Source organism: Rissa tridactyla, chromosome 3 (assembly GCF_028500815.1).
Source record: "Rissa tridactyla isolate bRisTri1 chromosome 3, bRisTri1.patW.cur.20221130, whole genome shotgun sequence".
Lineage (NCBI taxonomy): Eukaryota > Metazoa > Chordata > Aves > Charadriiformes > Laridae > Rissa > Rissa tridactyla.
Genome location: NC_071468.1, coordinates 120264528 through 120292156, shown reverse-complemented (window position 1 = coordinate 120292156; position 27629 = coordinate 120264528). Strand labels below are relative to the sequence as shown.

The 27629-nt window shown below is 41.2% G+C and overlaps 1 protein-coding gene across 5 annotated transcripts in view; it reads left to right on the top strand.

The window, feature by feature from the left end:
- Positions 1-27629, top strand: part of CD2AP (CD2 associated protein) — an 86856-nt gene that overhangs the window by 8887 nt on the left and 50340 nt on the right. For 3 of the 5 annotated variants that reach the window (XR_008465536.1, XM_054195863.1, XM_054195862.1), the window contains exon 2: positions 14569-14729. The exons of 1 other annotated variant lie outside the window; for it this stretch is intronic. Coding sequence is in view for 3 of the 4 variants with exons in the window: in XM_054195863.1 (XP_054051838.1) it covers positions 14569-14729 (161 nt within the window). In the remaining variant the exon portion in view is untranslated. Of the gene's footprint in view, positions 1-14568; positions 14730-19926; positions 20552-27629 lie in introns of those variants that run through there. One more of the 5 variants, XM_054195864.1, reaches the window with a different exon arrangement.

The following is a 27629-nucleotide window of genomic DNA, read 5'->3' as shown; positions in this document are numbered from 1 at the left end:
TGACCTGTTGATCTGTGTTTTTTAGAAAGCTGTGGTTATATTGCTGATTTTTCCCTCCTCTTGATTTTTCTTTTTTTTTTTTTGTGTGCGTAGTTGGTCACCAGGGTTGTGCCTGGTAGTTGTGAAATAGGTGGGAACAGTCAAAAGGATTTCCTTTATGTTTCTGAAATCCAAACTACTGTTTAAGTGAACATGTTGAGAACAGTAGAGGTGAGCTTTCTATGAACTTGCATTCAGGTGCGCTACCTCTTGACCACAGCTACTGGTATCCCTTGCCCCAGACAGCTTTTCATAACCTCCTGTAATGCCTCTGCTCCCTCCCCAGATTCTTCAAATACCGATCGTTCTGCGTTACTATCAATTAGCTGAGCAAGACACAGCACATGCTGTAGCTCCTTCCAAGCTGCATATTTGGTGATTAGCCAACCATCAGGTTAAAAGAGGAGTGTTGGGGCAGTCCTGAAGGCTTTTTGTCAGGGAGGACTGTGATTTGGTGCTCTGGTGCTGACTCTGCAAAAAACAAAAAATACAGCTCTTATTTTGAGAGCTGTTCTTCTGGCATGTTTCAACCAAATGGGTGTACAGGGGAAGAATTATTGGGATTGAAGCAGGAGGAGAAGACTGCTGGGGATGCTTATGCAAGCCTGGTTTCTTCAAGTGCTCAAGACTATGTTCAGGTACCTAAAAAAAAAAAAAAAAAAAAAAAAAGGAAAATAATAATAAAAAAATAAATCATAGACTCACAGGATGGTTAGAGTTGGAAGGGACCTTAAAGATCCTCTAGTTCCAACACCCCTGCCATGGGGGGCAGCGAATGAGGGGGCAATGGTTGATGTGTTGCAGTACTGGGGGAATGGGCCAGCAGGAACCTCCTGCAGTTGCAAAAAGACAAATGTATAATCCAGTATCTAGGAGGGAACAACCTCGATGTCTACTGGGATAATAGCTAGTAGGTCACGGGGAGTGGTTGCTCTCCACTACCTGGCACTCACGAGTCTGTCTCTAAAGTACCATGTCTGGTTTTGCTTCTCTTTCCCCTCAAATGCAAGGGGGATGCCAAGAAACCATAGATTCGAGTGTGGGTAGGAGATTAGTGCATATAAAGGGCAAGAAGTTGGTCTAGCCTGGAGAAGAGAAAGTGATACTCTTTTTGGAGGCACAGTGAAAAACCAAAAATCAATGGCTGCAAGTTAGGACAATGATAATTCTTATGGAATATAATGGGGGGAAATTACTATGAGACTTGAGCACCGGAAAAGGTGCCCAGGGTGGCTGTTTTTTTCTCTATCCTTTAAAGACTTTCAAAATTGAGCTGGATGTTGCCTTGAGTGACCTGATTTGACTTTGAGGTTAGCCCTTGCTTTGACCGGTTTGGAGTAAGCCACCTCCAGAGGTCCTTTCAAACCTTGTTTTTCTGTAATTGGAAGTACTGCAAGCCATGCAGGTTTAAATCATGTTCTTAATAAGATATGCTTAAATCCGTCTAAATTCAAGTTAAAAATGGATGTTTAAAGGACGCGATCTCCTAACTTTTAGAACATAATTGAGCTAACTTTTGAGCAATTTTATCTCCTTTAAAACTATTGGAGACTGTAGGGTGTCCTTGAGCATTTGCGGTTTTGACTGGCTTTTGTAAAAATCCATTGCATAAGGATTTCTCTCTGTGCCTTTCAATCAACAGTTCAGTTTTTGTATTGACTAAAATGTCCACACTAAAAAGTAAATTAACTTTATTAATGCCATAATTAGTATGGACTGTCCTGACAGCATGAAGTCAGATAGGAACACTTGTCCCTGTTTTAGTGCTAAGCATATTTTGTGGTTTTTGCAAGATCCCCATCTGGGACCATTCAGACTATTGCATCATGCCTGTTTTTAAAGATGAAGGGAACACTTTGTGCATGCTCTGAACGATGCTTTTAAGTTTCCATAAATTTATTTCAAAGCCAGATTCTTGCCATGTTTGCAGAAATACTAATTGTCATTCAGAATTAGATATGTGCCAAATTGTAGGCCATCTCTCAAAGCATTTTTGCATTATTTATTTTTTAGAGCGTGAAAGGAGTTTTCTTTTGATTTAAACCCAAAAGGCTTTCAGAGACTTTCTTGTTTTTATAACTCATGAATTTGTAACCTGGAGTTATGATCATGCTGTCTGTTTTGGCTAGAAGAGTCCTGAAAAAAAATCTGCAGGAGGAGCTGAAGCTTTTGTAGTAGCATGGGGTCCTGATATTGAAGGAAGGAAACTTTTATAGAATTCAAATACAGATTTTTATTTTTTTTTTGAGGGGGGGATGACTTTATAAAAAGAATTTGAACTAAGATAAGCAACAGAATCTTCAGCTTCAAATGTATTTTTGTGAGCTAAATATGTAGTGGAAGTTTTAGGGGAAAAACCTATAAATATGGTGTTGACCCTGTGGTACTTCTACCGTTTATTTGGTGCTTTGGGTTTGAACTAAATCTAAATGAGGTATGATCCTTTTGTTCTTCAGGGCTTTTTGGTATGGCTTTGTTATAGTAGCTTTTGTAATTTAGTGTTTTGCAACTCACCTTGAATGTTTTGCCAAATAGATGTTGTAAAATTAATTTAAGGGAAGGAACAGAGGAAGAAGCGTAAATCTATGTATGGAACAGCGTCTGAGTCATGACTTAAGAAAATGTGTTGTGCTTTTTTTTTTTTTTAAAAAAAAAAAAGTACATTTCCCTGTGTCCTCTAAGATCTCTGGTTTTCTCTGCATATTAAATTAATAGCAGTTTTTCACCTTCGCTCGTGAAGACATTTGGTACCTTTCCTGCAGGTGTCACCTCTCATTTCCAGGCTGGTTTCTTGCAGTGAGCTCTACTCAGGGTGAAGGAAATAGCAAGTAGCACAAAACATCACTTTTTGCTTAACGTAAATTCCCAGGTAAAACATTTTGACCTCTCCTGCCCTTACAAGGGGGTATCAAATACCTGTAGGTGGTAGAGATTTTACCCTAATACTTCCTTTTTCGTGTTTTCCCTTGCTATAAAGGGAGGAGTCTGGCAATTCCTGCTCATAGAAGTGAGGGTATAAAAGCAAATCCATGATTTTAGCACTTATTAAGTTTGTGACCAAGCTTAAGGCAAGTATTTCTGATAATATTGGAGAAGACCTGATTGGATGCTTCTTCTAGACTCAGTTTAACGTACCTGCAGTGAGGAATGTATCACTAAAGTGCTTTTTTCGCAGCTGGCTGGTAACGATGACTTAACTCTGCAGCTGTATCCTGTAGATGATGAGGGTATGTTGGAATGGGTCCAGCGGAGGGCCACGAAGATGATCAGAGGGCTGGAGCACCTCTGCTCTGAGGACAGGCTGAGAGAGTTGGCATTGTTTATCCTGGAGAAGAGAAGGCTCTGGGAAGACCTTATAGCAGCCTTCCAGTACCTAAACGGGCCTACAGGAAAGATGGGGAGGGGCTCTTTATCAGGCAGTGTAGTCATAGGACGAGGGATAACAGTTTTAAACTGAAAAAGGGGAGATTTAGATCAGATATTAGGAAGAAATTTTTACTGTGAAGGTGGTGAGACACTGGAACAGGTTGCCTGGGGAAGTTGTGGATGCCCCATTCCTGGAGGTGTTCAAGGCCAGGCTGGATGGGGCTTGGAGCAGCCTGGTCTGGTGGGAGGTGTCCCTGCCCAGGGCAGGGGGGTGGGACTGGATCTTTAAGGTCCCTTCTAACCCGAACCATTCTACGATTCTATGCGTGGGAATGATTTGCTTTAGGGAAGTGAAAATTCACAAACATAATTTAAGCGTGTTCGGTCATACATGGTGGTAAGTACTGGAATGCACTCTAGAAAATTATGGGAGCCTGGAGTAGGAAAATGAGGCATGCGTGGTTTGCATCTTTTATGCTGCTGGGCACGATTTCTGCTATACTGTTTAATTTCCTTCACAAAGTATCTTGCTAATTGTACAGGAGTCAGCTTGAGAAGCTGGTGTTTAAGATGGTTACTGTTAGAATACAATGAGTTTCTCATTACTTGAAATAGTTTGCGAGGAAAAGTGTACATTTTTTACAGTTTTCAGTTGTTCATTTTTGTAATTATTTCAGCCATTCTTACTGGGCTGTAAAATTAGACATAATCTTTTATTAAAAATGTGTGGTGAGTCATTTCTTGGAGAATGGACCATTGACTTACCCAATCTAAAAATGCCAGGTGGATCCAGATTGGCTTCCAGATGGACCAGTTCTGTGCTGACAGAACCAAGGCTCCTGTCTTTCAACTGTCTCATGGGTAGACTGCTATTTTTGTTATTATTTTCCTTTCTTTTAGGCATGCTATTGATGTAGAGGGATTGTTGCTCTAAGCGGAAAATGTTTGTGCTGGAACAGGGTGATGCAGCATAGGGCAAGTTACGAAAGGAGTAAGGAAAAATGAGAGAGACTGCAGGATGGGAAGGAGAAAAAAAAAAAAAGAAAAAAGCAAAATAGTACTCAAATTGCCTTATCACTGACTTTAACAGCGACTGGAGCTGGCTGGGGATCGTACTGTCTGAGAGCTCCTCATTGGGATGTTGGTGGCATAGCAGCCAGAAGGTATTTTGGGGAGAAGTGTTCACTGACTGAAATTAATTTCAGTTTGGCCAGCTTCGGCAGAGTTGCCTGTCAGCTGTAGATGTAAAATTGAAAACGTGTGAAACTTTAATGAGGGATCTGACAGATCTGGTGTATCACAAGAGTCTGTGAAAGTCACAGGATGTCTCTGGAAGAGAACATCCTAAAGGCAGTTCCTGATACATTCTTTTATTTGTATAGTATAGCTAACACCTAGGGTAAAAATCTCATGAAAAGATTTTTGTGTCTGAATCACAGAATGGTTTGGGTTGGAAGGGACCTTAAAGATCATCCATTCTGACCCCCCTGCCATGGGCAGGGACACCTTCCACTAGACCAGGCTACTCAAAGCCCCGTCCAACCTGGTCTTGAACACTTCCAGGGATGGGGCATCCACAGCTTCTCTGGGCAACCTGTTCCAGTGTCTCATCGCTCTCAGTGAAAAATTTCTTTCTCATGTCTGCTCTTAGTCTGTCCTCTTTAAGTTCAAAATAATTTCGACTTGTCCTGTCACTACAGACCTTGGTAAAAAGTCTCTCTGCATCTCTCTTATAACACCCCTTTATATACTGGAAGTACGCAATAAGGTCTCCATTATCATTATAAAGTATAAATGTGGTGGGACCTTATACTTTAGGAAAATAGCAGAACTACCTTTTATTCCAGCTTGTTCCTTCCCCTCCTCCAATGGTAATTTTTTTCCCCTTGAACCTCATGGTATTTAACCAAAACAGGAAGCTGACAGTAGCTGGGCTGCTGATTCTGAAGTTTGGGCAAGCAAAGGCCCAAATGAGATATTAAATATTGTGAGACTTAAGCAATATGTTTGAAAGTTGTTTTGTTGCTGTTTTTTGGGTTATGTGTTTCTTTCTCATTTCCCTGGTGTCTGTTTGTTCTGACTTCTTTTTTTTTTTTTTTTTTTGTTCTTAAAGTTATCTTTATAGCAGTTTAAAATACCCTTAGCGTAGGCACTGGAGAGTACTCAGTAAGTTTCTAATTTATCTTGTGAACCATGACATATATCCAGCACCTTTTTGGTGGTGGCTTGTGATAGAAAAGATACGCTATATTCCAGAAGAATGATATATTTTCTTGATAACCAGGTCTTTGATTGGGAAGATTCCCTTCTAAAAAGAGATTTATTTTTTTTAATCTGATAGAGGAAAGGGGTCTGGGGCTGGAAGACTGAGCTGCCCTGGCACAGCGCTGCAGGAACACGAGCTCCGGCGGGGATCGTGCTCTGTCTGATCAGCTCTTATGCCGGCGAAGTGGAAAGAGGACTTGTTGGGGAATTCAGCCTGACTCTGCAGCTTGGCTGCTTGCCATGGCTCGTCTAATGCTGCACCAAACCTAATGAGCCTTCTGAGATGTGGGCTGTGCTGGAGCGAGTGAAGGCTGTTGCTTCAAATGGAGCAAATACTGTTGGGTTCCAAACTGCGTCCCTGCTGGGTGGCAGCAGCGTGTTCATGGTGCTCCCAGGGTTTGGGTGGACACAGCTGAGCTGGAGTTACGTAGAATAAGCTTGGTTCTAACAGTGTGTATTTGTTTATATTGAAGGTGTCTTTAGTGCTTGAAAGCAATGTTTGCCAAGCTAATAAATTCTGTGGATTTAGGTTCTTTGTCTTTGAAACACGCCATTACTGGAATAATCAGCTTACAGCAAATTGGGAGTTAATTGTTTATGCTTAGAAGAAAATGTACATAGAATGACATGGAAATTTTTCAATTCCATTGGCATTATGTTGTTTTATTATAAGCTACTGGAAGAATCTTGGTGGCTCAGGGCACTTTGCTTAAAACAAGACCGTAAGTTCATACGTGAGTATATGAGGTCGACACTACCTTAAACTGCAGAGTACCTCCTGCCCCATACCTTCCTTGTGGCAGTAGAAGTTTGCTTGGCTGGCAGATAGGGAGGGGGTCAAATCTTCATGAGCAGGGAGCAGTGTGAGTGCTTTGGTACAGAGCTGTTTATCAGGACTGGAGCTGGCACAACTGGTGTGGCTCACGTGGGAGTAGGCACAGGTAGAAATGGCTCTGCTATGTGTCACTGCTATTCCTGAGGCCATACAGGAGGTGCCTGACCTTCTTTTGAGCTACTGTGAAGACAGAAGGTCTTACTTGTGACACTTAACACTTTTTCAGTAGTCCTCATGATGCAACTGTTTTGCAAGTCCTCCATGTGGAGTGGGAACGTGGTGGCTCTGCATGGCACAGCTCGGTTAAGTGTCTGCTGTTCTTTATAGTGTGACTTAAAACTATTGACTTATTGAAGGCTGTAGTGAATTGTACTGTAAAATGCGTGTAGACTGTGTGGTCTTTTAGTTAAATATGCTCTTCCTTGTTCAGTGTCTTAATAGCTTGGAACTGCATCCCTGCCATCAGAGTTGACAGGAATCCAGTGGCCTTGCATCATTAATGCGTTATGTTAGGATGTGGTTTCATGGCAGATTTCGGCTATGCACAAAGCAGCACCTGGTGAGGGGCAAGACGAGTGGATCTGTAGAGAGAAACTACTGGTGTTTGGGACCTGACATTCATATTGAATGCTTGGGACACTTTTACATCATCATAGTTCTAGTCTCATCCCATGGACTTAATGCCTATTAAAGATTAGCATGCATTAAAAGTGCTCCTAAGCTGCATATCTTTGGTTTAGTTTCAGTGAAGAGAAATCCAGGTGACTTGCTGTGAGACTGCTCCACACTGTGAACTGAGGCACAATAAATGAGGATGGTTTGCAGCTCCAGGTCTGGACTGTAACAATAATGTAGATGTTGATCAAAGTTGGGTTTGGTGCAGTCCTGCGTCGCAGACCCTACGGTGAGCCACCTTAGAGAGATAAACTTGCAGAAAGTTGGCACTAAATAGTTTTCTCTGGGGCTGTTTTCTTTATGTGATTCATCAGTAGTATAAATAAATACTAATTTAAGTGCAGAGTAGAGGGAGGGGAGCATGCGAATGCACACAGAAGAGAGGATGGGATCACAGCATCCTTGGGTTAAGATGCCGTGTAAGTACAACTTCCCAGTTTGCATTGGTGATGTCACTGTCTTGGGCACTATGAGAAGGAAAGAAGGAAATACTGTATGTTTCCATCTGTTCAAGGTTCAGTCCCTGGGCTGCTTCTCATCCTGATGGCTATTGAGGCCTGAGAGGAAGGGAAGTACCTTTTTGCACCAGACCAGTAGTCAGAGTGGTTTACCCAATAGTGGGAAATGCAAGGCACTTCCCTGCTCGGTATGAGGAAGACCAAACCCACATCTGTACCCCAAAAGAATACTTTGATCTTTGGGGAACTGGTTATTATGGCCATTGTGGGACATTGTGTAAACAGGAGAGTGAATCACGGGAGCAGATGCAGAGTGCAGAAGAAGGAGCCTGTCTGCAGGGCAGCGCAGACTCTTGGCCAGGAGGGATTTGTCTTTGGTTGCCAAACCCTGGTGCTCACCTTATGCATGTATTTTACCAGCAGAGCTTTGTAGGACAAAATTCATGCAATTTTGGAAGCAGGGACTGGAATTTTAAGGGCAGTGGGGAGTCTACCAAGTCTCTTTATTTGAGCATTTGCATTGTCATCAGTGACTCAGGTCAGGGTAACAGGGAATTACGTGATGTTGAAGTGGGAAGAAACCAATCTGTTAACCACTACTTATGTTTAACACTCAGTATTTAAACACCTGAACTACTCTTTCAGTGTTAAGATCTGTCTTCAGTGGCCAAGCGTATACTATATGGTATTACTATTAAGACAGCTGGAACTCTTACATCTCACAAATTGTAGGAATGTTTCTGGGGGAGAGCAATTGGAAGGAGTTTTCTCCTTCAGTCTAATACCTGATTTTGAGGTAGTTGTGAAGTATGATAGTTAAAAGGATAAGATTGTGTCTTCTGTTGTCTTTTATCTCCAGTGTAAGCTTGCTGTCTGCTATGAAACTAAATATCTTTGTAACTATGTATATGTACATAATGACAGAAATGTTAGCTTGGTTTTCTAGGAGACTAAACTTTGTTGTTTTTGCGATAGGTGGACAGGTGGAAATACCAGTACTAATACGGTTTGTTTCAGGCATCTAGCAACTGTCTGTTATGATAAATTGGAAAAGCAAAATCTCAGTTTCTAGCGTAACTGCAGTTCTGCTGGCAAGATGTTTTTGGAGGCCACACAACTTTCCAGGGTTCATGTTCCAATAAATTAATCTGAACTGACCTAAAACCTGCCTGAAGAGACCTTTATGGAGCACGGCACGCAACTCGAGCTCCTCTTGCTGCTTGATGTTGGACTCTCTCCCTCCATGTCTTCTGCAAATTTCAGCAAGGCTTCCTGAATAGCTTGAGTCAATTCAAGGATTTCAGTTATCCCATGAATGATTTTTTTTTTTCATTTTACAAGCTATTAAATTTGTTTTTCATGGAATTTATTTTATATTTGGTTTGTCTCTTTTTCTGGCTACTACAGAAAGGTCACTGGATTCTGACAGTATTGTAATATCCTAAACAAAGTTTCAAGAATGTGAAATTGTGCTCTTTGCTGAATGAATGTCTGATACTTGGTTATTTCTATTGAAGACACAGGCATGCTAGAATTTCAGTATATTTTTCCATTCTCTTCCTCGATTTATTTATGGGGGTGTGTGTTTTGGTTTTTTTGGGGTTTTTTTATAGGGTGCCCAGAGGGCCTTAGTTACCTATAATAGCCAACTGCAGGAAGAGTCTGAGTAGCCGAAGACTTCCTTTGTTTAAAATCAGTGACGATGGGTGTTATGCAGCCATGCCTATTGGGAGGCTTGCCTTCTGCTCTGGCACTGGGATGTGGTTGGCAGAAGAGCCGGTTGTGTAAGTTCTGGAGGAGAGTCCACCTGTGCCAGCAGTGACTGAATGCCTTGTGCAGGCAGTGTTGCTACGCTGGCTAAGGCGTCAGCTATTTTGTCAAAGAGGCAGTGTTGTTAGATAGGACACTTTTTCCTCTTTGCCACGGGGAACAACGTAGTCTGTAGTGGTTGAGGGGGCTGACTGGCTTTGACATGTTTGGCCTGTTTTATTGTTTCATTAGTCAAGTTGTCATCTTACTCGAAACGGAGGGCTGAACAGACCACTCCCATAAAGTCTGCTATAACCACCTTTCCCCCAAAGATGTCCAGAATATGTGTTTTTACTTAGCACTATTGATTTAATCAATTCCCCACTTCTGAAAAGGGGTCAAAACCTTCAAAAAGCACCATCTGGGAAATTCTCTAATTACGTTGGGAAGCTGTCATGGCTGGATGATAGAAAGCTGCCGCTGATGGTGTATCTTTGGCTTGAATCAGTCACAGAATTGTTGAGGCTGGAAGGCACCTTTGGAGATCATTTAGTCCAACTGTCCTGCACAGTCAGATACAGCAGGTTGCTCAGGACTGTGTCCAGTTGGGTTTTGAACATTTCTAAGGAGACTACAGAGCCCCCCAGGACAAACAGTTACAGTGTTTGATCACTCTTGCAGTGTGTGTGTGTATATGTGTATATATATGTGTGTGTGTGTTTAAGTGGATTTTTTTTCCATTTCAGTTTGTGCCATCTTCTTGTTTTACTGGGCACCACTCAGTCTTCTCCATACCCTTGTCAATAAGATCTTCCTGAGCCTTCTCCCAGCCTTTTCTTGTATGAAGATACTCTGGTCCCTTAATCATCTTTGTGGCCCTTTGTTGGGCTCACTCTAATACATTCATGTCTGTCTTGTACTGGGGAGCCCAGAACAGGTATGTCTCCAGATGGTCTTGCTAGTGCTGAGCAGAGGGGGAGGATCACTTCCCTTGAGCTGCTAGCAATACTTCTCCTAATGCAGCCCAAAATGCTGCTGCCTGCCTTTTGCTGCAAGGGTGCATTGCTGGCTCACGTCAACCTGGTGTCCACCAGGTCCTCCTCTGACAAGCTGCTTTCCAGCCAAGCAGTCCACAGCCTGTACTGGTGCATGGGGTTGTTCCTCCCCAGGGGCAGGAGCTGGCATTTCCCTTTGAACTTCATGAGGTTCCTGCTGGCTCATTTCCTCATCCGGTTGAGGTCCCTCTGAATAGCAGCGCACCCATCTGGTCTGTCAGCTACTCCTGATGGTTTTGTATCATCTGCAGACTTGCTGAGGGTGCATTCAGTCCCATCATCCCAATCATTAATGAAGATGTTGAACAACTCAGCACAGACTTCTGGAGCATACCACTGGTGACTCTCCTCCAGCTGGACTTTTTTTTCATTACAACCCTTTAAGACTGGCATTTTGCACAGTTATCAGTCCATTTCACTGTATACTCATCTGGCCTCTACTCAACCAGTTTGTGTATGAGGATGTTACGGGAGGCAATGTCCAAAGCCTTGATGAAGTTGAGATAAACAATGTCCACTGCCTTCCCATTGTTTACTGAAATAGTCATTTCATTGTGGAAGGCTGTCAGGTTAGTCACGCATTATTTTGTCTTCATACATCTGCTAATTCCCATTGTGACCACTGTGGTGCTCTTGAGTGACACAAGCTTAGCTGTGTCTGATGCTTCATTGAACAGAGCTTCCAGCTCCTTGACTGCTACCAGGGCACTGAACTGACTCCTGTGTTTCTAAATTTGTTCTGTCAGTACTTACAATCTGCAATAACTGACTTTCTGTAATACCTTAATCAACCTGACTCTGATTTGGTTTGTCATTTTTTGTTTCCTTCCCTCTTTCTTTGGTTGGAAGGATGTGCAGGTGATGTCTTGTGTTTATCTTTGGAATTCTTGCCAGAACAAGGTTGCCACTTATTTGTTAGAGATTTAGGATAAAGAAATCTTCTTTGCACACTTGTATAGGAGGTGGTTTGTGAAGGCCTCTGTTGCCTCTGAAAACTAGGAGGATGTTGACTTCCTCTCAGGTGAGCTTTGGTCCTGCTGGATGTGGAAGAAAAGTATGGTTAACCTCACAATGTTCATGCTCAAGCTTGAGAAGACTATTTTTCATCCAAGACTTGGTCATTATGGACTTTTAAGCTACAGATAATTGATCAGAGTTGGGTTTGAAATTCAGAAAGCTGTGTAAAAAGCAGAGGGGAGTTAAGATAGGTAATTTTTGTAATTCGTGTTGCTGAGGGCTTCATCTCCACCTTTTATCAGTTGAGGCTTTCTGGTTTGTGAGAGTTTTGACCAGTTTATATTACTGCAGTCCAATTTATTGCCAACCGATTTTAGTATCGCATCTGTTCTTGAGTAAAGCTTTTAAGTGAGAACTTGAAGCATTCAGAACTACTTCAAGCATTCAGAAGTATAATCCATGGACTGACGTGACTCCTAATTATTGTTATCATAAGGAGTTGTGATTCCTTAAAAACATTTTCTGTCATCGCAGAACACTGTTTTTGCTTGGATAAATATTGTACTTTAAGACCTTTCAGAGGCTTATTTAATCTGGACTGTTCTGGCAGTAGGATGGCTTCTTGCCTGTCACACTGCAGTCCAAATTACCTGGATGGTTCATTAGCTAATTGCTAATGTTGAAAAGCAAAACCGTTAAATGTTCCTCTTAAGGACCAAGTAGTAGACAGATGTGTAGCTGCTTCATATTTACGTGTCATCATATGAAAAAAAGGTATGGGATGAAACTATCTTGATATTCCCAATGACCTCTCTCACTTTTTAGGTGAGAGAACAGAGTTTAGATCTGTTTTGTATACGTATCCATGAGAATGAGGGTGATACTGAGTATCACTGACAAATACAAGACGATATTCAGCACCTAGATCTCAAAAACAAAAAGCTGATATTAATTTGTTGCTATTTATCTCTGGAGCACAGACTCATGAATGATGACTGAGAAGTTCTGGAGATCCTCCTTCACTTGTTGGCATGACTGAGTCCATGCTTTACAGTCTGGAAAGGTGACCAAAATGAATGTGTTGTGCATTTCAAGAACAAATATAGAAATGTTCCCCCAAGGAAATAAAGAAGCTTTCAAAATAATTAGTTCATGTTGGCGTAGTGTGGCTGTGATTACCTACTACTCCTGTGGAAAAAGGACCAGGTGTTTTGGCAGTTAGAGTTGTAGCCTGCAATGCTGTAAGCATTTACCGTGACTGACACTGTGTTCTGATCCATTTTCCATGTCTAACTTTGTAAAAATGTCCTATAGTGTGTATATTGAAATATAATACCTGCTAATGTGCTTAAAAACAGAGTTTATCATGAGAGAAATATGTAACATGGCTATTTCCTAATTTTTTTTATGCATTTGTAGGTTTCCAAAATTGTTGGGTTGAGTTGGTTGGGAGATGACACTTTTATTTCCAGACTGTAGGTGATGAACGGCACTTGTCTTTATGATCTGTGGCTGCCAGAATTTCCTATCTGTTGGGCAATATTTCATGTCAGCCACTCAAAAAACAATTCAGTGCAGAAGCAAGACAAAACTACTATGCTTGCTGCAGGCGGTAATGGGGAAACATGATGCTTTGAAGCAAGCTTAGAGAAAATGTTTGGCAAAAATAAACGTATACAGTACAAAAAGTGTATGTTGTAAGTTCCAGAGTATGTGTGATGAGCAGGTAACTCTGGTGATGACTTCTGTTCATAATGAAGAAACCAAATTTTGTTTCCTAAAGGAAAAAAAGCAAAACTTAAGCCTTCGTGTTTATATTTGACTGGCTCCTTTGTTAATGGCTGTATTCAGACGATCGTTTGCCGGACAGCAGACCATTCTAGCTTCTCTTGTGTTCATGGCACTATCATGTAGTCTTGGTTTTTGCCAGGGGTTTTCTGGTCTCTTCTATAAGCAGCAGAGTGATAAAAGCTACATTCCAACATGTGTGCAGCAGCGCTTTTAATCACAACTGTCCACAGACCAGAATTACACATTGATTTAATGGAGCTGTAAGTTCAATACCAGGAAAAAATACTTTCCTCTGTTTCATTCCTTAATTTGTGAATTAATTGTTGGCTATTATCGTGCACTGATAGAATTAGTAGTAACCTGGCAAAAAACGTCTACAGCCGTTCAGGATTTCCGTCTTTTAACCCTGTTGTGCTCTTGTCTTTGTGCGTGTTTGTTGTGATCTGCAGAGGAGAGGGAGGTTTCGGTGAGAACAGTGTTATATTTGGTAGTGCCTGGGTTTCCTGACTGGGTTTGAGTGAGAGGGAAGATTATTTGATTGCTGCAGGCTTGTGGAAATTTCTGTCACAAACAGAAATTCTTGATGAACAAATAAGTTTTTATTGCCAAACAAGCCTTAAGCTGTCAGTAAGCAGCTCTCATGGCTCTTGTGCAACATACGGACAAGTATGTAAATACATTGCTATGCTCCTCTGAGTAAACTTAACTATATCAAAATTAATGCTCACTTGCTTATTCTTCATACAAAGCCAGATGAATCTGAAGGAGGGTGCCTTTTACACACCTGTGCAAATTAAGTTGTATGAAATTGTCAGTTGTACACCTTCTGGCTGTATTACACTTTTTAGATGAAACCTGCAAAAATATTGTGTGTGCAGCAATCAGTTTTTTGCAGATATGATAGCAGATGCAAGTTTGAGAATTAACAAAGCATTGCATGTATGTACCGTACACGCACAATTTGAACCTTTCTCCCTCCTTGGCCCCAAATATGCATTGAGTAACAAATTCTTGCCCTGTGGGCAGTGGCTCATAATGGGTAAATCTTGGGCTGGGACTTGGCAAGGCAGGGGGAAAAGGGATCACTGCTAGTAATCCCTCCCACCACACATGCACAAAACCCACCCACCACTGAAATACGACCTGGTGTCATATTCCTAAATTCACTTTATTCTAATAGGTGACTGTCCATTCCCCCCCTCCCCGCCCTTAAAATGGTTGGGAACGCTGCAATTAATAAATGAGTGTTGCTGTAAGGGAAATGCTCGTTCTTAGCATTTGTCATTATGTCTGCCTTTTTGTACATGCATGGCTTTCAAGTTGCATTGCCGTGCCTAAGTTGCACTCACTGTGGTATTTAATTTATTTTTTTTTTTAGTGGACTATATCGTGGAATATGACTATGATGCAGTGCATGATGATGAGTTAACGATCAGAGTTGGGGAAATCATCAGGAATGTGAAAAAACTGGAAGAAGAAGGATGGTTAGAAGGGGAGCTAAATGGCAAAAGGGGCATGTTCCCTGACAATTTTGTGAAGGTGAGTTTTCTGCATTGACTTGGTTTTACTGTGACCATACAGCAGGCTAGTTATTATTGAAATGGTTAGAATTACACATCAGTTGTATTTGTAACAAGATGATTTTTTTAACTGGAAGGCCTTTTAGCTGATTAATTTCTTTTTTTAGTATGCTTTTGAAGACCTTTTTGTTTAAGTTCTGCTGTCTGTTCTTATTCACTTCAGCATTTCTCTTGGTCTGTACCCTTGCACTGTACATTCTGTTTCCTTCTTCCTGCGGCAGTGCACTAACAGTTGTCTGCACCCACGGTGACCTGCTTTAGTGAGATGAACTGATCAAAAAACTAAAAACACACAAAAAAAACCCCAAATCTACCCCTACAGAAGACATCAAGCCATGAGAGAGTTGGGAAAGTGGGGTCATGGCTCAGTCAGCTCAGCTATAATGAAAAACTACATCCTCAGGCTGTGGTTGTGTGGGTGCTTCAGCCTGGGTTGGGTTAAGCTGCTTTGTTTGAAGGAGCAATTCTGCCCTACCCTGGACTCCCCGCTGCCGGCACCGCCTCTCTCGTGACTGTGCAAAGGGACAGGGAAAGGAATGTGTCCGGCTAAAAGGTAACTATGACATCAGGTTGGCTTTCAGCTTGTTTGGTTTCCTGACCGGGTTCCCTATTTTTCAGCAGCAAATATCTGAAACGGGAAGGGTGTGAGGTAAGTGCTCCACTGGGCTGAAGCACTCTGTTTTTGGATTAGTCATCATCTCTCTAAACAGGATCCTCGACTCTGGGATCTCTGTCTCCCTCAGTGCTGTGCAACTGACTTGCAGTAGCTGTCTTCTACTGTGAGATACTGCTTCTCAAACCTTTTATTTAACCCTTTATATTTATTCTGTGTTTGTGTCCTAATTTTAATTGAAGTTCTTGTTTGCACCTTCCATATCTTTCCTGTTTTCTCTGCAAAGTTTCTAAATGTAATATTGAGTATGCACCTATTTATGAGTTGGTTACAATGAAGGAGACTGCAAAGCAGCTAGGTGTGCTATTCCACATGTAACTCCTGAAATTCAGAGTCTGTTGAGCTGCAGATATTTTCTCATCTAAACTACGCAAGTGTTACAGAGATTGTTGCTTCTTTATGCTATCTAACCTTGTTGTTAACTTCCAAGGATTCCTTAGTGTAACTACCGTAAAGTATAATCAAAGAGAATTTAGATATTCCTGTCTTTTGAGGTGAAATTAATTCTTTGTAAAACAGAACTACCTAATTAAAGAGAGCATCTGTCGTTCATTTAGTGGCCAGCCCAGCCCAAACTATGACAGTATTTTACTGTGCTATTTTCATATTGTTACACCTAGGGAGAAATTAGTCCAGTGCTATAAACATTTTACACTTGCTTACATAAAACTTGTCAATTTTTCTGTTCAACTTAACTGTGAAAAAGTAAAATTACTCATTTTTGATTTATTGTGGAGGGATTTAAGTATCCACTCTTTAAAACTGGTGGGAATAATCCAGTTATTCTCAGAGATGGTCTTTTACCAGGGAAAAGTTTGAAGGAATGCCTTTCGCTTGTCTAATGTTTTTAAGTTGTTTGTAGTTTTGGTCTAAGTCCATTCTGAGTCCTGTGGAGATCATAACTTGATTTTACCTTAAGTGGTGTTTTGACGATTAACTGTGTTGATGATGTACTTTAATTAGCACTCAAGTGCCATATAGGAAGAAAGCATAGATATGGCTCTTCTCTGGTTTTTGTGTCATCAAGAGCATCTTTCTAGAAAAAGCAAAGAGGGGTTGGATGTGGCTTGTTTCCGCGTTAAAAAGTAAACTTCTTGGGTGTTTTCTGCGCTTCTGCCCCTGTGGCTTTTATAAACTTCACTTATAATTATTTCCATCCTGAAAACTTCTTATGCATTTCAGCTCCAGGTATTTTTAACTATACGGCTGTTCAGTATGGGCATGGCATGGTCGGATATCCTGAGTTATAGGGGACAATCAGTTTCCTAAAAGGCATAGGGATTTGGAGAAGTGGAAAAGAAGTTGTGCAGAAGAAGATTATCTCTGGTTTCATGACAACAGGGGATAACTCAACTTCAACACCAAAAAGGCAAGTTATGAGGCTGATCTTGGGAACTTTTAAGACGGTATGCATAGGCTGGAAGACTGATACGCAGTGATGAGATGATGGGAAAGCATTAATTGTTAGGGAAGTGAAAGTCATGGTTTTCTTCATCGCCAACTTGATTATAGTTCCTTCTTAGAAATTAATTTGCAGGTAGTGATAGTTCGAGAGACTGTTTCTGGGAAAGCTGTTGTAGAAAAGTGGGGGTTTTTTCCCTCCCCCCTACCACCCCTTCTCATTTGCTGCTGCAGTAGATTGTTGTGAAACGCTACTATGACTGCAGCGCTGCAAATACCGAGCCTCAGCAGCTAAACTCAAATGCTCCAGCATGCGGGTGTTAACATTGCACCAGGACAAGGTGTGGGTGAGCTGCAGGAGGGAGGTGGAAACAAGCAGGGCTGTACTTTGGCCTTGTGAACAAGGAAGGTCCCTTGAGAAATGGATTTACTTATTTGCTGCCTCGCCCAGTAGCTCACCACCACCAGGTGGTGGTGGCCTCTGTGTCCTCTGAGTTTTCGATGGGATGGGGTGTCTTACTGCTCTAAGCAGGAACCTCCCTACAGCTCCTGCAAAGGGGATGTAGGGTTGAGAGTAGAGAAGTGTAGCAAGTTAATTGGGAGGATTAATAACAAGAAGGATGCTGAAAAGGGGCAAATAATGCCAAGTTCTCATGACCCACGCCAAAGGGAAAGGAGGCTGACGGTCTGAATGATGCAGTGAGGACAAAACAGCTGGAAGGACACCAGACTGGGAGGGCTGGGGGGACCTCAGGTGCATGGGGTGGATCTCACAGGTCAGGTTAGTATAAGTGTGACCAAATGGGTCAACAAATCTGAGAACAAATCGGTGTGGACAGGACCAAGGGTTGCACCAAGTTTTACACGTTTGGATGCAAAATTCAGGGACTGTGCTTGAATACTTTTTTCCTTCCTGAAAGGATCTTATTCTCCTTTTATGAGTATAATTTCATGCATTAGATGGGGATCTGGCCTGAACTCACTACATGGATAAATCTGGCTTTTTTTGGTGGTATATATGCTGGTTTGTAAGAATTGAACTGAGGCCAGGGTATAACCTTTCCATGCAGAATTTGGATGGTAAATTATCATCTGTGCTGACCTGAACAAAACTAGCATTTGAAACTGAAAGTGCATGTGTCATCCACTAGATTTGCCTAGCCTCTTCATGTACATATATAAAATATTTAAAAACATAATGTGTTTAGATGTGGTGTTAGGGGATATGGTGTAAGGGAGAACTTTGTAGAGTGGAGTTGATGGTTGGACTTGATGATCCCAAGGGTCTTTTCCAACCTAAATGATTCTATGATAATAAATATATGATAGATTAAACTAGGTGAAGATGGACATGTTTTCTTTCAAATGTTAGATATCTTTAGAGAAGATGAATTCTTCAAAAGAAGCCTTTGATTTTCATCAGACAACTGCAGGAGAATTGGCAGGGATGCGCTAAGTCAAGCCTAGTTTGGTTTTTTGCTCATTTTGTTTGTTTGTCTGTTCTTCATCTTGTCTGAGGGCAGGAAAAGAGCTTGTTGCGTTGGTGGTGGCTGTAAACTGTCCTTGGCTGCCAGGCAGCGTGCGGTTGCTTCTTGCCTGTTTGAAGGACAACCAAAAGTTGACAGGACGATTACGGCTGCATGCCACCTGGATGTATTGGATGCCCCAGATTCGGACTGTGTCATCACTGCCAAAGCAGATCAGTCCCCTTCTGTTCCCTCCTTCTGGGCTCTGCTAATACTGATGTTTTACACAAGTCCTTATGTTTTGACCAAGTGCCGTCAACTTCATTTTGAGTTGTTAAAGTCGTGCAGGAAATAGCTTTTTTTATTAGGTCTTTTTTTTTTTCTCGTATCTTCTAAGTACTGCAGAATAGTTTTAGGCAGCGGTACTGGGTTTATGTTTCACGTAGTAGTAGCGATTGGGTCTTGCTGTCAGAGGTGCAGCAAAGGAAGCTGTCACTGTGTTTCCAAATGGGTTAATTTGTTGTGCAGACAAGTAGGTGAGCTAAGCACTATATGACTTTGGAATGTTTGTATGCAGAAAGGAACGTATGGAAGCTTCCTGTGGACACTGATGTGATGCTGATGCTTGGTACCATAGAACGTCTGCTGGTAACTTTTTGGTTGGGTTTTTTGGCTTCTACCCAAACTTTTTGCCCATTGATGGTGAGATCCTGAAAGAAGGATCGGAGCTTGGTAGTGCCTGGTTCCGAGTGCCAGCTGAGACCTGGGTATTTTCTGCAAGCTCATCACTTGATGGGTCAACCAGCAGTCTGAGATGGTCTCCCAAAGGCGCAGTTCTTGGCGCTGGTTTCCACCTATGTTGTTTTGCATTAAAAGCAAGGTAGATTCACTTAAAGGGAACCCATAAAGCCTCCAGAACATCCTCGGATACTAGTGTGACAGTGTCACTGTGTTGGACGGAGAGTGGAAGGTACTGGAAAGGTTGGGAGAGAAGTCAAGGGGTGGGATGTCCAAAGCAGTCCTGAAAGCAGCGCTCTGAAACCAGGGGTGGTGGAGAAGCTTCCAGTGACTTTATAGTTGAAAACAAGTAGCTAAAAAAACTACAAGCAATTACACTGCCCACTTGTGAAGCTAATTTCCTTGAATTCACTTTTCAGTAATAAGCCTTTTTAAAAGGTTTTCTGCTTGTGTTGCAGTGTTGGATTTTGGAGTTCATAGAGTTCCAATTTTATTAACAAAACCCAATTTGAAATTCCTGTTTGAACTGTGTGTTGAAATATTTGAATTAGAGTTCTTGTTCCTGACATTGTTATTGCCATTTTTCTTCTTCTTCCTGTATGGGCAATTTAAAATAAACAACTTCATAAATTCCTGAAAGGAATTAGCAGTGGAAACCTAGCAGACTTTTATTGTTTTCTTTGAGAGGGTCCTTTCCTTTCTAAAACTCATCAGAGTGTGAAATGTGCAGACAGAAATTCATCTCCAGCATGGGTCAGAGCAGTGCAGCAACGCTGTTAAGACTGAATGTGTGAGGCTTTTGGAGCTGTTAAGGTGTGTGGGGGATGTGGAAGGCTTTTTGGTTTGGTTTTGGGTTGGTTTTTTTTGGTATTTTGTTGTTTGTTTGTTTATTTAGAGTAGCTCTATTCACTCTCCAGCCAACTATTGTGTTCATAAGCGGGAAATGATGATTTGGTGGTCATCCTTCTACTTGTTTTTGTTCGTACATAGCTGAGAAGGTTTTTAAGAACTCAGGTTCCTTGTTTGATTTCATTTATTGCTCTCTTAGTTTTGTAACTAGCTGTATTGTGACTAAGATGCCTTTTTCACAGTAGTAAAACCAGTTCGATCATAAGCTCAAGGCAGTAACCCGAATGAGGGAGGAGCAGCGGCTAGATTAATTAGTAGCTTTCATCAGTTAAGGTAGAAAAGTTTGCCGGTAGGCTTCAGAGGCGCTCTGGTGAGCAAGCCGGACACTTCTCCAAGCGTGTTTGGGATATGCTCCGCTTCAGCCGCCCGCTCAGCGGAGGACGCGTCTGCCATCGGCCTGGTTCACAGAAGACTTTTTGCCGGCACAGGTGTGTGCAGCTGCTCCCACTGAGCTCAGTGCCAAGCTTGGATCCTTTTCAGGTTAACACGTGAACTTTGCTCGCTGTGACTTTTTTTTTTTCTTCCTCCCCCTAAATAAAAAAAACCAAAACCTGCAACGCTGGGTGTGTTTGAGCAAATATGTCCTTGGAAGAGGTAAGCTTGCTTTATTTTCTGCGTGTTCTTAACATCAAATACTGCAAACAGACGTTGTGTTTCGCGGTAATGAGCGTGAATGGCAGCACAAATTTAGAAGTTCTGATTGCAATATAACTTTTATATTTTAATTAATATATATCATGAATTCGTGGCCTTAGGGTTGTTTGTGCAACAAAAGTACTTGGGTTTGGTTTAACTTATCTACCCTCCTGTGGTGCGTAGAGATACTTAGGAGTTGCGGACTACTGTGGTGCTTGCATGAAGAATTTCTTTTAAAAAGGGTGATTTGTTTTTAGAGGTTACTTTCTTCTTCAACTTCCTGGTCTATGTGTTTGTCCATGTAAAAAACAAAAAAACCAAGGCCCTTTCCTTCCCTTAAAAGCTCCCCTAGACCAAAACTGTAGAGTATTAGCAGAGCTGACCTTCTTAAGGCTGAGTCTTTGCCGCCTCCTTCCCATGTCCTCGCTGCTGGGATGCTGTTAAGCACTGAGCGTGCTGTGAACCGGTGAGAGAAGTTTTGTCTGAAATCTCCTTCAAGCATAGCGTCTTCCGTAATTTCTCTTCAAAAATAGAAAATAGGCCTCTCCCAGAACTTTAGACAGGAATCATGGAGTCAGGAGGGATCGAGGACGAGACAGTGTCACTCTCTTCTAGGTCGTTCTTAGTTCTAACCTAGGCACAATTAAATAATGTAATAACATTAATTAAAAAACCCCCAACAGATTAATAACTGCAAGCTTTTAAATAATGTATATAGAATAAGCAGGTGCATCTAGTTTGAAGTAATTAGGATGTCTTTATAGAATGGAATAACACACATCTATTTCCAGAATTTTGGGGTTTGCTCTTCTGTGTGTTCTCTCTGAATTCTTTGCGTCCAAGTAAAGCTTGGAGATAATTATATATGCAGTAATTTATCAATCCTGTTGGTCAAATGATATTTCAGTTTATACAGCCTTTTTCCTTTGCTTTACTGTTGTTTTGAGGAAACTGTCATGGCAGTGGGTAGTGTAGGGAGGTGACACCGAGTCGCTCGGAGGTGTCGTTAGTGTCCCCAGGGAGAGGTAGGCAGCCCTGCCGGTAAGGAGGCGATGCTTGCTTTGAAGCTGGCAGTTCTTGTTTTTCAGAAACAAAGATAACATGCAAGATTGAAAGCCATATTAAGTAATTTTGGTTTCGGTGCTGAGTATGTGAGAGAAATGATGTGTGCAAGTTGGCTCTTTGTCTCCTGACAAGGAAGGAAGTTGAGAGTTCAGGCTGGTGCTTTAAGACCTCTTGCTGGTGTGATGGTGCATCTATTATTCCTGCTGACTTTTTTCTCCTGTTTTTTGGAGAAAATAGTGCCGCGGGAGAGTGTGTTATCAGGGAGTGCTATGTGGCCTTTCCTGAGCAGCTTCTGCTTATCCTGTCCATCGGCATGTGTCTGGGATCTGCAAGAATGGTCATAATGATTCCTGTGCTGGCGGGGTGAGAGACGGGTCTCTATTAGCCGGCTATTTTGGCCTGAATAAACAAGGAAACAGGTTTCTTCCAACCGGAACATAAATGGCTTGGGTGAGCCTTGCTTATGATGGGGGAACCATTGTTTCTAAAGATAAGATTTAAAAAACAAACAAACAAACAAAACCACAAAAAAACCAAACCAAAACAAAACCAAAACCCCACACAAAAACCCCAACAAAAACACAACAAAACAACAACCAAAAAAAAAAAAAACCAACAAAAAACAACAGCTGAAAACATTGGCAGTTATGGCCAACTGCACTGATACATATAGGCGTATAGTCATACATAAGAGTTTTTGCTGGGATTCAGAGCTCATCATGGATTATTCTTATTCCTGTGACTCTTGCAGTTGAATCCCTGGATTGACTGCTTTGGTTTATACCAGCCGGGCCCTGACCCCGTGAGTTCCCTCCGTAAAGCTGACTGAGTCTGGCGTGAAGAGGGGGGAAAAGCAAAGCTTTGAGGTTGGTTTGAGTTTGCAGATGGTCTGAGACTTTGCACCCTAGAGCTGCCGTTGCTGACACAGCAATGCCACCACAGCCTCTCCTGGGCACCTGCCTGCCGGGTTGTCTTCTCATATCGTCACTGTGTCTACACTGGGATTTTATTGCCCTATCGGTGTTAGATGGGGATGTGTGAATTATTTCATATTCCAAGGCGGTACAGGTATGTTGATTGTAAAGACACGGCATGAGAAAGTTATGTGGCTATACGAATTACTTATCTTGATGGACTATTAGATCTGAAATGTCACAGATGCTTTGCTCAAGAGTTAACTATTTAAGAGCAGAAAATCTGGTGAAATTATGTGGCCCTTTCCCTGTTCTAGATGGGCATCCATGCTTTAAAAGGCTTAAAAAAACACCTGTCAAGAAGTTTTCACTTTGCATTTGAAAATTGTTCTAAGAGTAAAAATCTGTAGCATCATGAAGTCTTTTCGTGGCTGAATGTGAACAGAGAAGGAAGAAAACACCAGTGCCTCTTTTAATATTTAGAATTTTAAAATATATTTATATATGTATTTATATAAATGGAAGGAGCTCCTAAATTTTGCCTCAGTGGCAGTACAGGTATGGAAGGGAACTTGAGTTACTGTTCCGAAGGGACAGCAGGATAAAAGGTGATTAACGGCTTGTGTGAGTACTGCTAAAAATGCTAATTACTCTCTCTGATTTGACTTATTCAAGTTTCTTGATTGTGCGTATGCCTCTTGCTTTCCTAAATGGCGTATCGGCTTGTGGTGTTACCTCTGCTGTAACTGCGCGCTCCTGGATATTTGTGGTGCTGCTCAGTTTGGGTGTGATGGTTTGTTGCACAAACTAGTCTGGAAGGGCCAACAGGTATATACAAGTAGTTACTCCTTTAACCACATGAAACACTCTGCTCTTTTGCCCTTCCGTATTTACTTTGTACACTTGATTTGCACGTAATTTTATAACTTCCTCTCCGAGCAAGGGAGAAAGGTAATCGTTCTCTGGCTGGAGCCTTGCACAGGCTGTGTTGCATCAGATGGTGCTGGCAACCCTTATTGAGTCGACTCCACACAGCATCGCCAGCGCCTTGGTCAGCAATAATTGACTGGACGTGTCCAGAAAACTTGCTTTTACGTTTAGACCTTTACTGTATACAGAAGTCTAAAATACAGCCATAAATATGTACTCTGGAATTCGCATATGTAATAGTACCAAAAAGGTCAGTTGTCCAAGTAATGTAATAAGTAATGTTTGTTACAACCTGGGAGGCTCTGGGCGTGCATTCCAGCGCTGTATTTTTAGTACTTTGCCATATGTATAATAAATCAACATGTGTGTACACCCAAACGCTAAATACTATATCTGTTATTTTGCTTTTTTAAATGATGTTGAATGAAGTAATCTACTTGAGAACTTGAAACTTAGACCTGCGTGAGGCTAACTCACTGGCCTGTCTTCTCATAATACTTGCACTATTTGTGAATTTTTTTTTTTTTTTTTTGATGTGTCATCCTTTTGAAGGGGGGAAGTTAGCTCTCCTCTACTGTGGTATTTTCAGTATTAAATTTATTTTTCAATATATGTTTTTCTTTCCTTGAACACTGAGTTCTATCTATTACAATGAACTGATCTCAAAGTTAGATGTGGTAAATGTATGCTAGGCTTAGCTTTTTCTGTACTCTTCACTTCCTAAAAACATTATTTCAGTGTATGTAATGTGAGTTCATTAGATTTGGACTTGATGTAATAAGCTTTCAAACTGTTAGAAACTGATGATGATAATGGGCAGCTGCCCAGTCTCCTCTCTATGCTTAAAAAAAACCAGCAGAAAGCAAGGTGTGTTTTTAGTTGAAGTTGTGTTTTTAGTTAAAAATGTTAGTCAATACGTGAATCTTTAAAACAGGTTTGAAGATTACATTTTATCAATCATCAGTGAGATTTTGCGGTTTATATTTTTAGCCCTGATTCAGCAAATCTCACGAGCATTTAATGTTGTGTCTTAAGCAAGAGTTGTGATGGAACATGGATGTGGCAATGTTTTTAATTTGCTTTAACCTTTGTGCAGGGGTGGCCACGAGTGAAGTGCTGGAGGTTTTACAGGGAATGGAAAGAGATGGGTGCTCTGGGAGAGGGATGCAGGGAAGAAGAAAGCTGAGCACAGCAGATGCAGGAGGATGACAAGAAAGAACAAGGGATGTTCCAAGTTAAACACCAAAGTGAACCTGTAGTGTTTCATGGATCACACATTTCTGCGGACCAGCAATAGAGGCAGTTAATTGGGAGAAGGGAAAGAAATGTGTCTTCCTGCCTTCCCTTGTGTAGGAGGCTTGATAAAACATCACGTGCTGTGGGAGCTGGATCTAGGTCTTGCCCTCTGCCACATGTGATAACGTGGTTTCATTCATCTAAAGCACTGTTTTGTGGCTGGTGGTTGACAGGACATTAACTGTTAGTCTATAAAACAATTGCAAGAAATATAATTAAATTTTCGTATGTATAAGCAAGTAGAATAAAAAAGAAAAGCAATTAACATTTTAAGATGTTTTTATCTGGCTGTGAATGTGGCAGCACCATAAAATACTCTTCAGGTGTTATTTTTAGAAGTATTTTAAGGCTAACTTTATTTTTAAAATAAGTTATTGGGAAACATTGATGTAAACATCTGTGCTTCCTTTAGTTACTCCTGTTAATTTAAGATTCTGTGCCCCACTGTTGGTAGGTCTGGTGATCTGACTGCTGTGCCTTTCTGCATCTGGGCTTTGGTCCATGTTGAAAACAGATGGAAAGAGCCTTTTTTAACATTGCGAAAGCTTCTTAGATATTACATATTTTTAGCTCTTGTGTATTTTGCAAATATTAACAAGACCTCAAATCAGAATATGTTTTGACACTTGTTTGGAACAAGTCTTATAGGTATCCAGTTGTCCATAATATATATATGTATAAAAATATGCATGTATAATAACTCGTTTTATATATATAATCTGTGTCAAGATCTGAAATTCCAAGCCTGTTCCTACATTCCCTCTGTAGAGATGAGTTTTCCTTATTTAGGAAAGTCCAGTTGTCTGCCTGTTCTTCACCTTCAAATATTGCATTTATTCAACGGCTCAAGTTTTAGTCTGTAAGTCTGAAGTGACTCAGTAATATTTTTTTTTATGCTTCCCAGAGATCCTGCTTATGTATTGTGAGAAAGAAGTGATACCTTGCCTGACTGATGATGCCTTTCTTCCTAACAGGGAAGCAGTATGATTATATGATCTGTATTTAGCATAACAGATGTAAAAAAATATTGGTAACTTGTTAAACTTTATGCTGAGTGATCTGATGGGGGCGTGATTTAATAGAAGGAAATGTTGGGGTTCTGTCTGCAAACTGGAGAAGTGTTAAGCCTGGTTTGAGTCAGTTCTGTAGCTAATTATATTTTATTCTTGGGGGGAAGTTAGAACTTGTGATTTCAATCTGCAGCAGGCACAAGTACTAATAATTCAACTTTCTGAAAATATTTCTCCAACCATTTATGAAACTGCTATACTCAGAGTCCAGAGATGTCTTCTGGAATTCCTTGACGGTGGATAAGTTTATCTACCAGGACTTTGCATCCTTGCTTTCTGTACTCTCACGTTTAAAGCATGTGAAAGCTTTAGATATAAATGTGTAAAACTCCTATAATATAGAGGGGAATTTCCAAAGCCCTGCTCAGCCCATAATGGCCTTTGAGCGAGGGGTGCGCTGTGTTGAGGAGCGACAGGACCAGTTGCTTCCATAGCAGTCTGTGTCTGTAGCTCCCATGGAAACTGCTGGGGGTTCATGTCAGCTGGAAATTTTTTTTCCAACCTTAGTCTTGAACAGAAATGCCTTTGTCTGGGGTGTACAGAAGTCGGAATATGAAGCAATTTCAGTTTTGGAAGAGGCAATGACGAGTGATGCTGCCTTACTGTTGGTTCAGCCTGATCCTGGGTCAGCACTTAAAAATAATCCCAGTGGTTTACTGTTACAGTCCCTACTGTCTCCAGGGAGAGAGCTCAGGATCTTCTCAGCTATTTTGGTTCATCAGTTGTCTTGCCCTTTAGTTCATGGCAAGTATGGCAAAGGAATGGGGTGAGTAGGAATAGCTGCAAATTATTCATCTATATTTCTTTGCCTTTATTAAATATTTGACCTCTGTAGGCGCCTGCATTGAGGATGAGAAAACGTGTTTTTTCTATTCAAGGAGGAGACACTGGCAAAATGGAAGGACGTGGGATCTTTTAGATTTAAGAGACTGGAGATGTGAAAGCCGCCTTGTGCCTGCCTGTCTGCTGCTGTAACTCAGCCTGTTGTTAGCCTGTCTGCTGCTTGTAACTCACAAGAGGGAATGGGTGCTTAAATAACTGGCTATGTGAAGATTTTTGCGGTCCAAGAACCATGGTGTTTCACTGCGCTTGAACAGATTATGGCTGACTATCTCCTCTGTATGCAGCTATACAGATTTTTACATGTATTTATATGCAGTCACATACATACATATGTGTTATTTTTCAGTGATGGGGTTTTGCAGGCTGTGACGGGAAGAGATAAACTTGTATAAACAAAACTATTGCCTGTAGATTTATCACAAGCTTCCAATTCCTCCCTCTCCCCTAAAATAAGTGACAGGTTCAATTCTGACTTCTTTATGTTCTGCCCAAGTAAGATATGAATCATAAACTTAATTTGCCAGTCCATAGGTTGTTACTGCTGTTCTGATGAGGAGGAAGAGAGATGAGAAAAGGGGAAGGAAAGAGATGAGAAAATGGTATGTGGAGGCTCAGACACTTATATTTGTGTATTTGTCATCTCAGCATCTTTAGAGATTGAGACTGTTTTCTGCTGTTTGAGATCTTGCTTTAAAATGTACTTGGCCGTTAACAGAAATGCACATTGCTTTTGTAGAAGCTCATGTTTTGTAGTTTATAGTGAAAATAATGTAAAAAGTCTAAAGAGGACTGTTCTTGGTATAATGACATATGTAGAGGGAGGTGGGCAGCGACAATCTTAATATTTATGCTTGGAGAATCTAGCTAAAAGGACTGAGGTTTGCTGGGTAATGAACTTCTCTGTGCCCTGTAATTCAG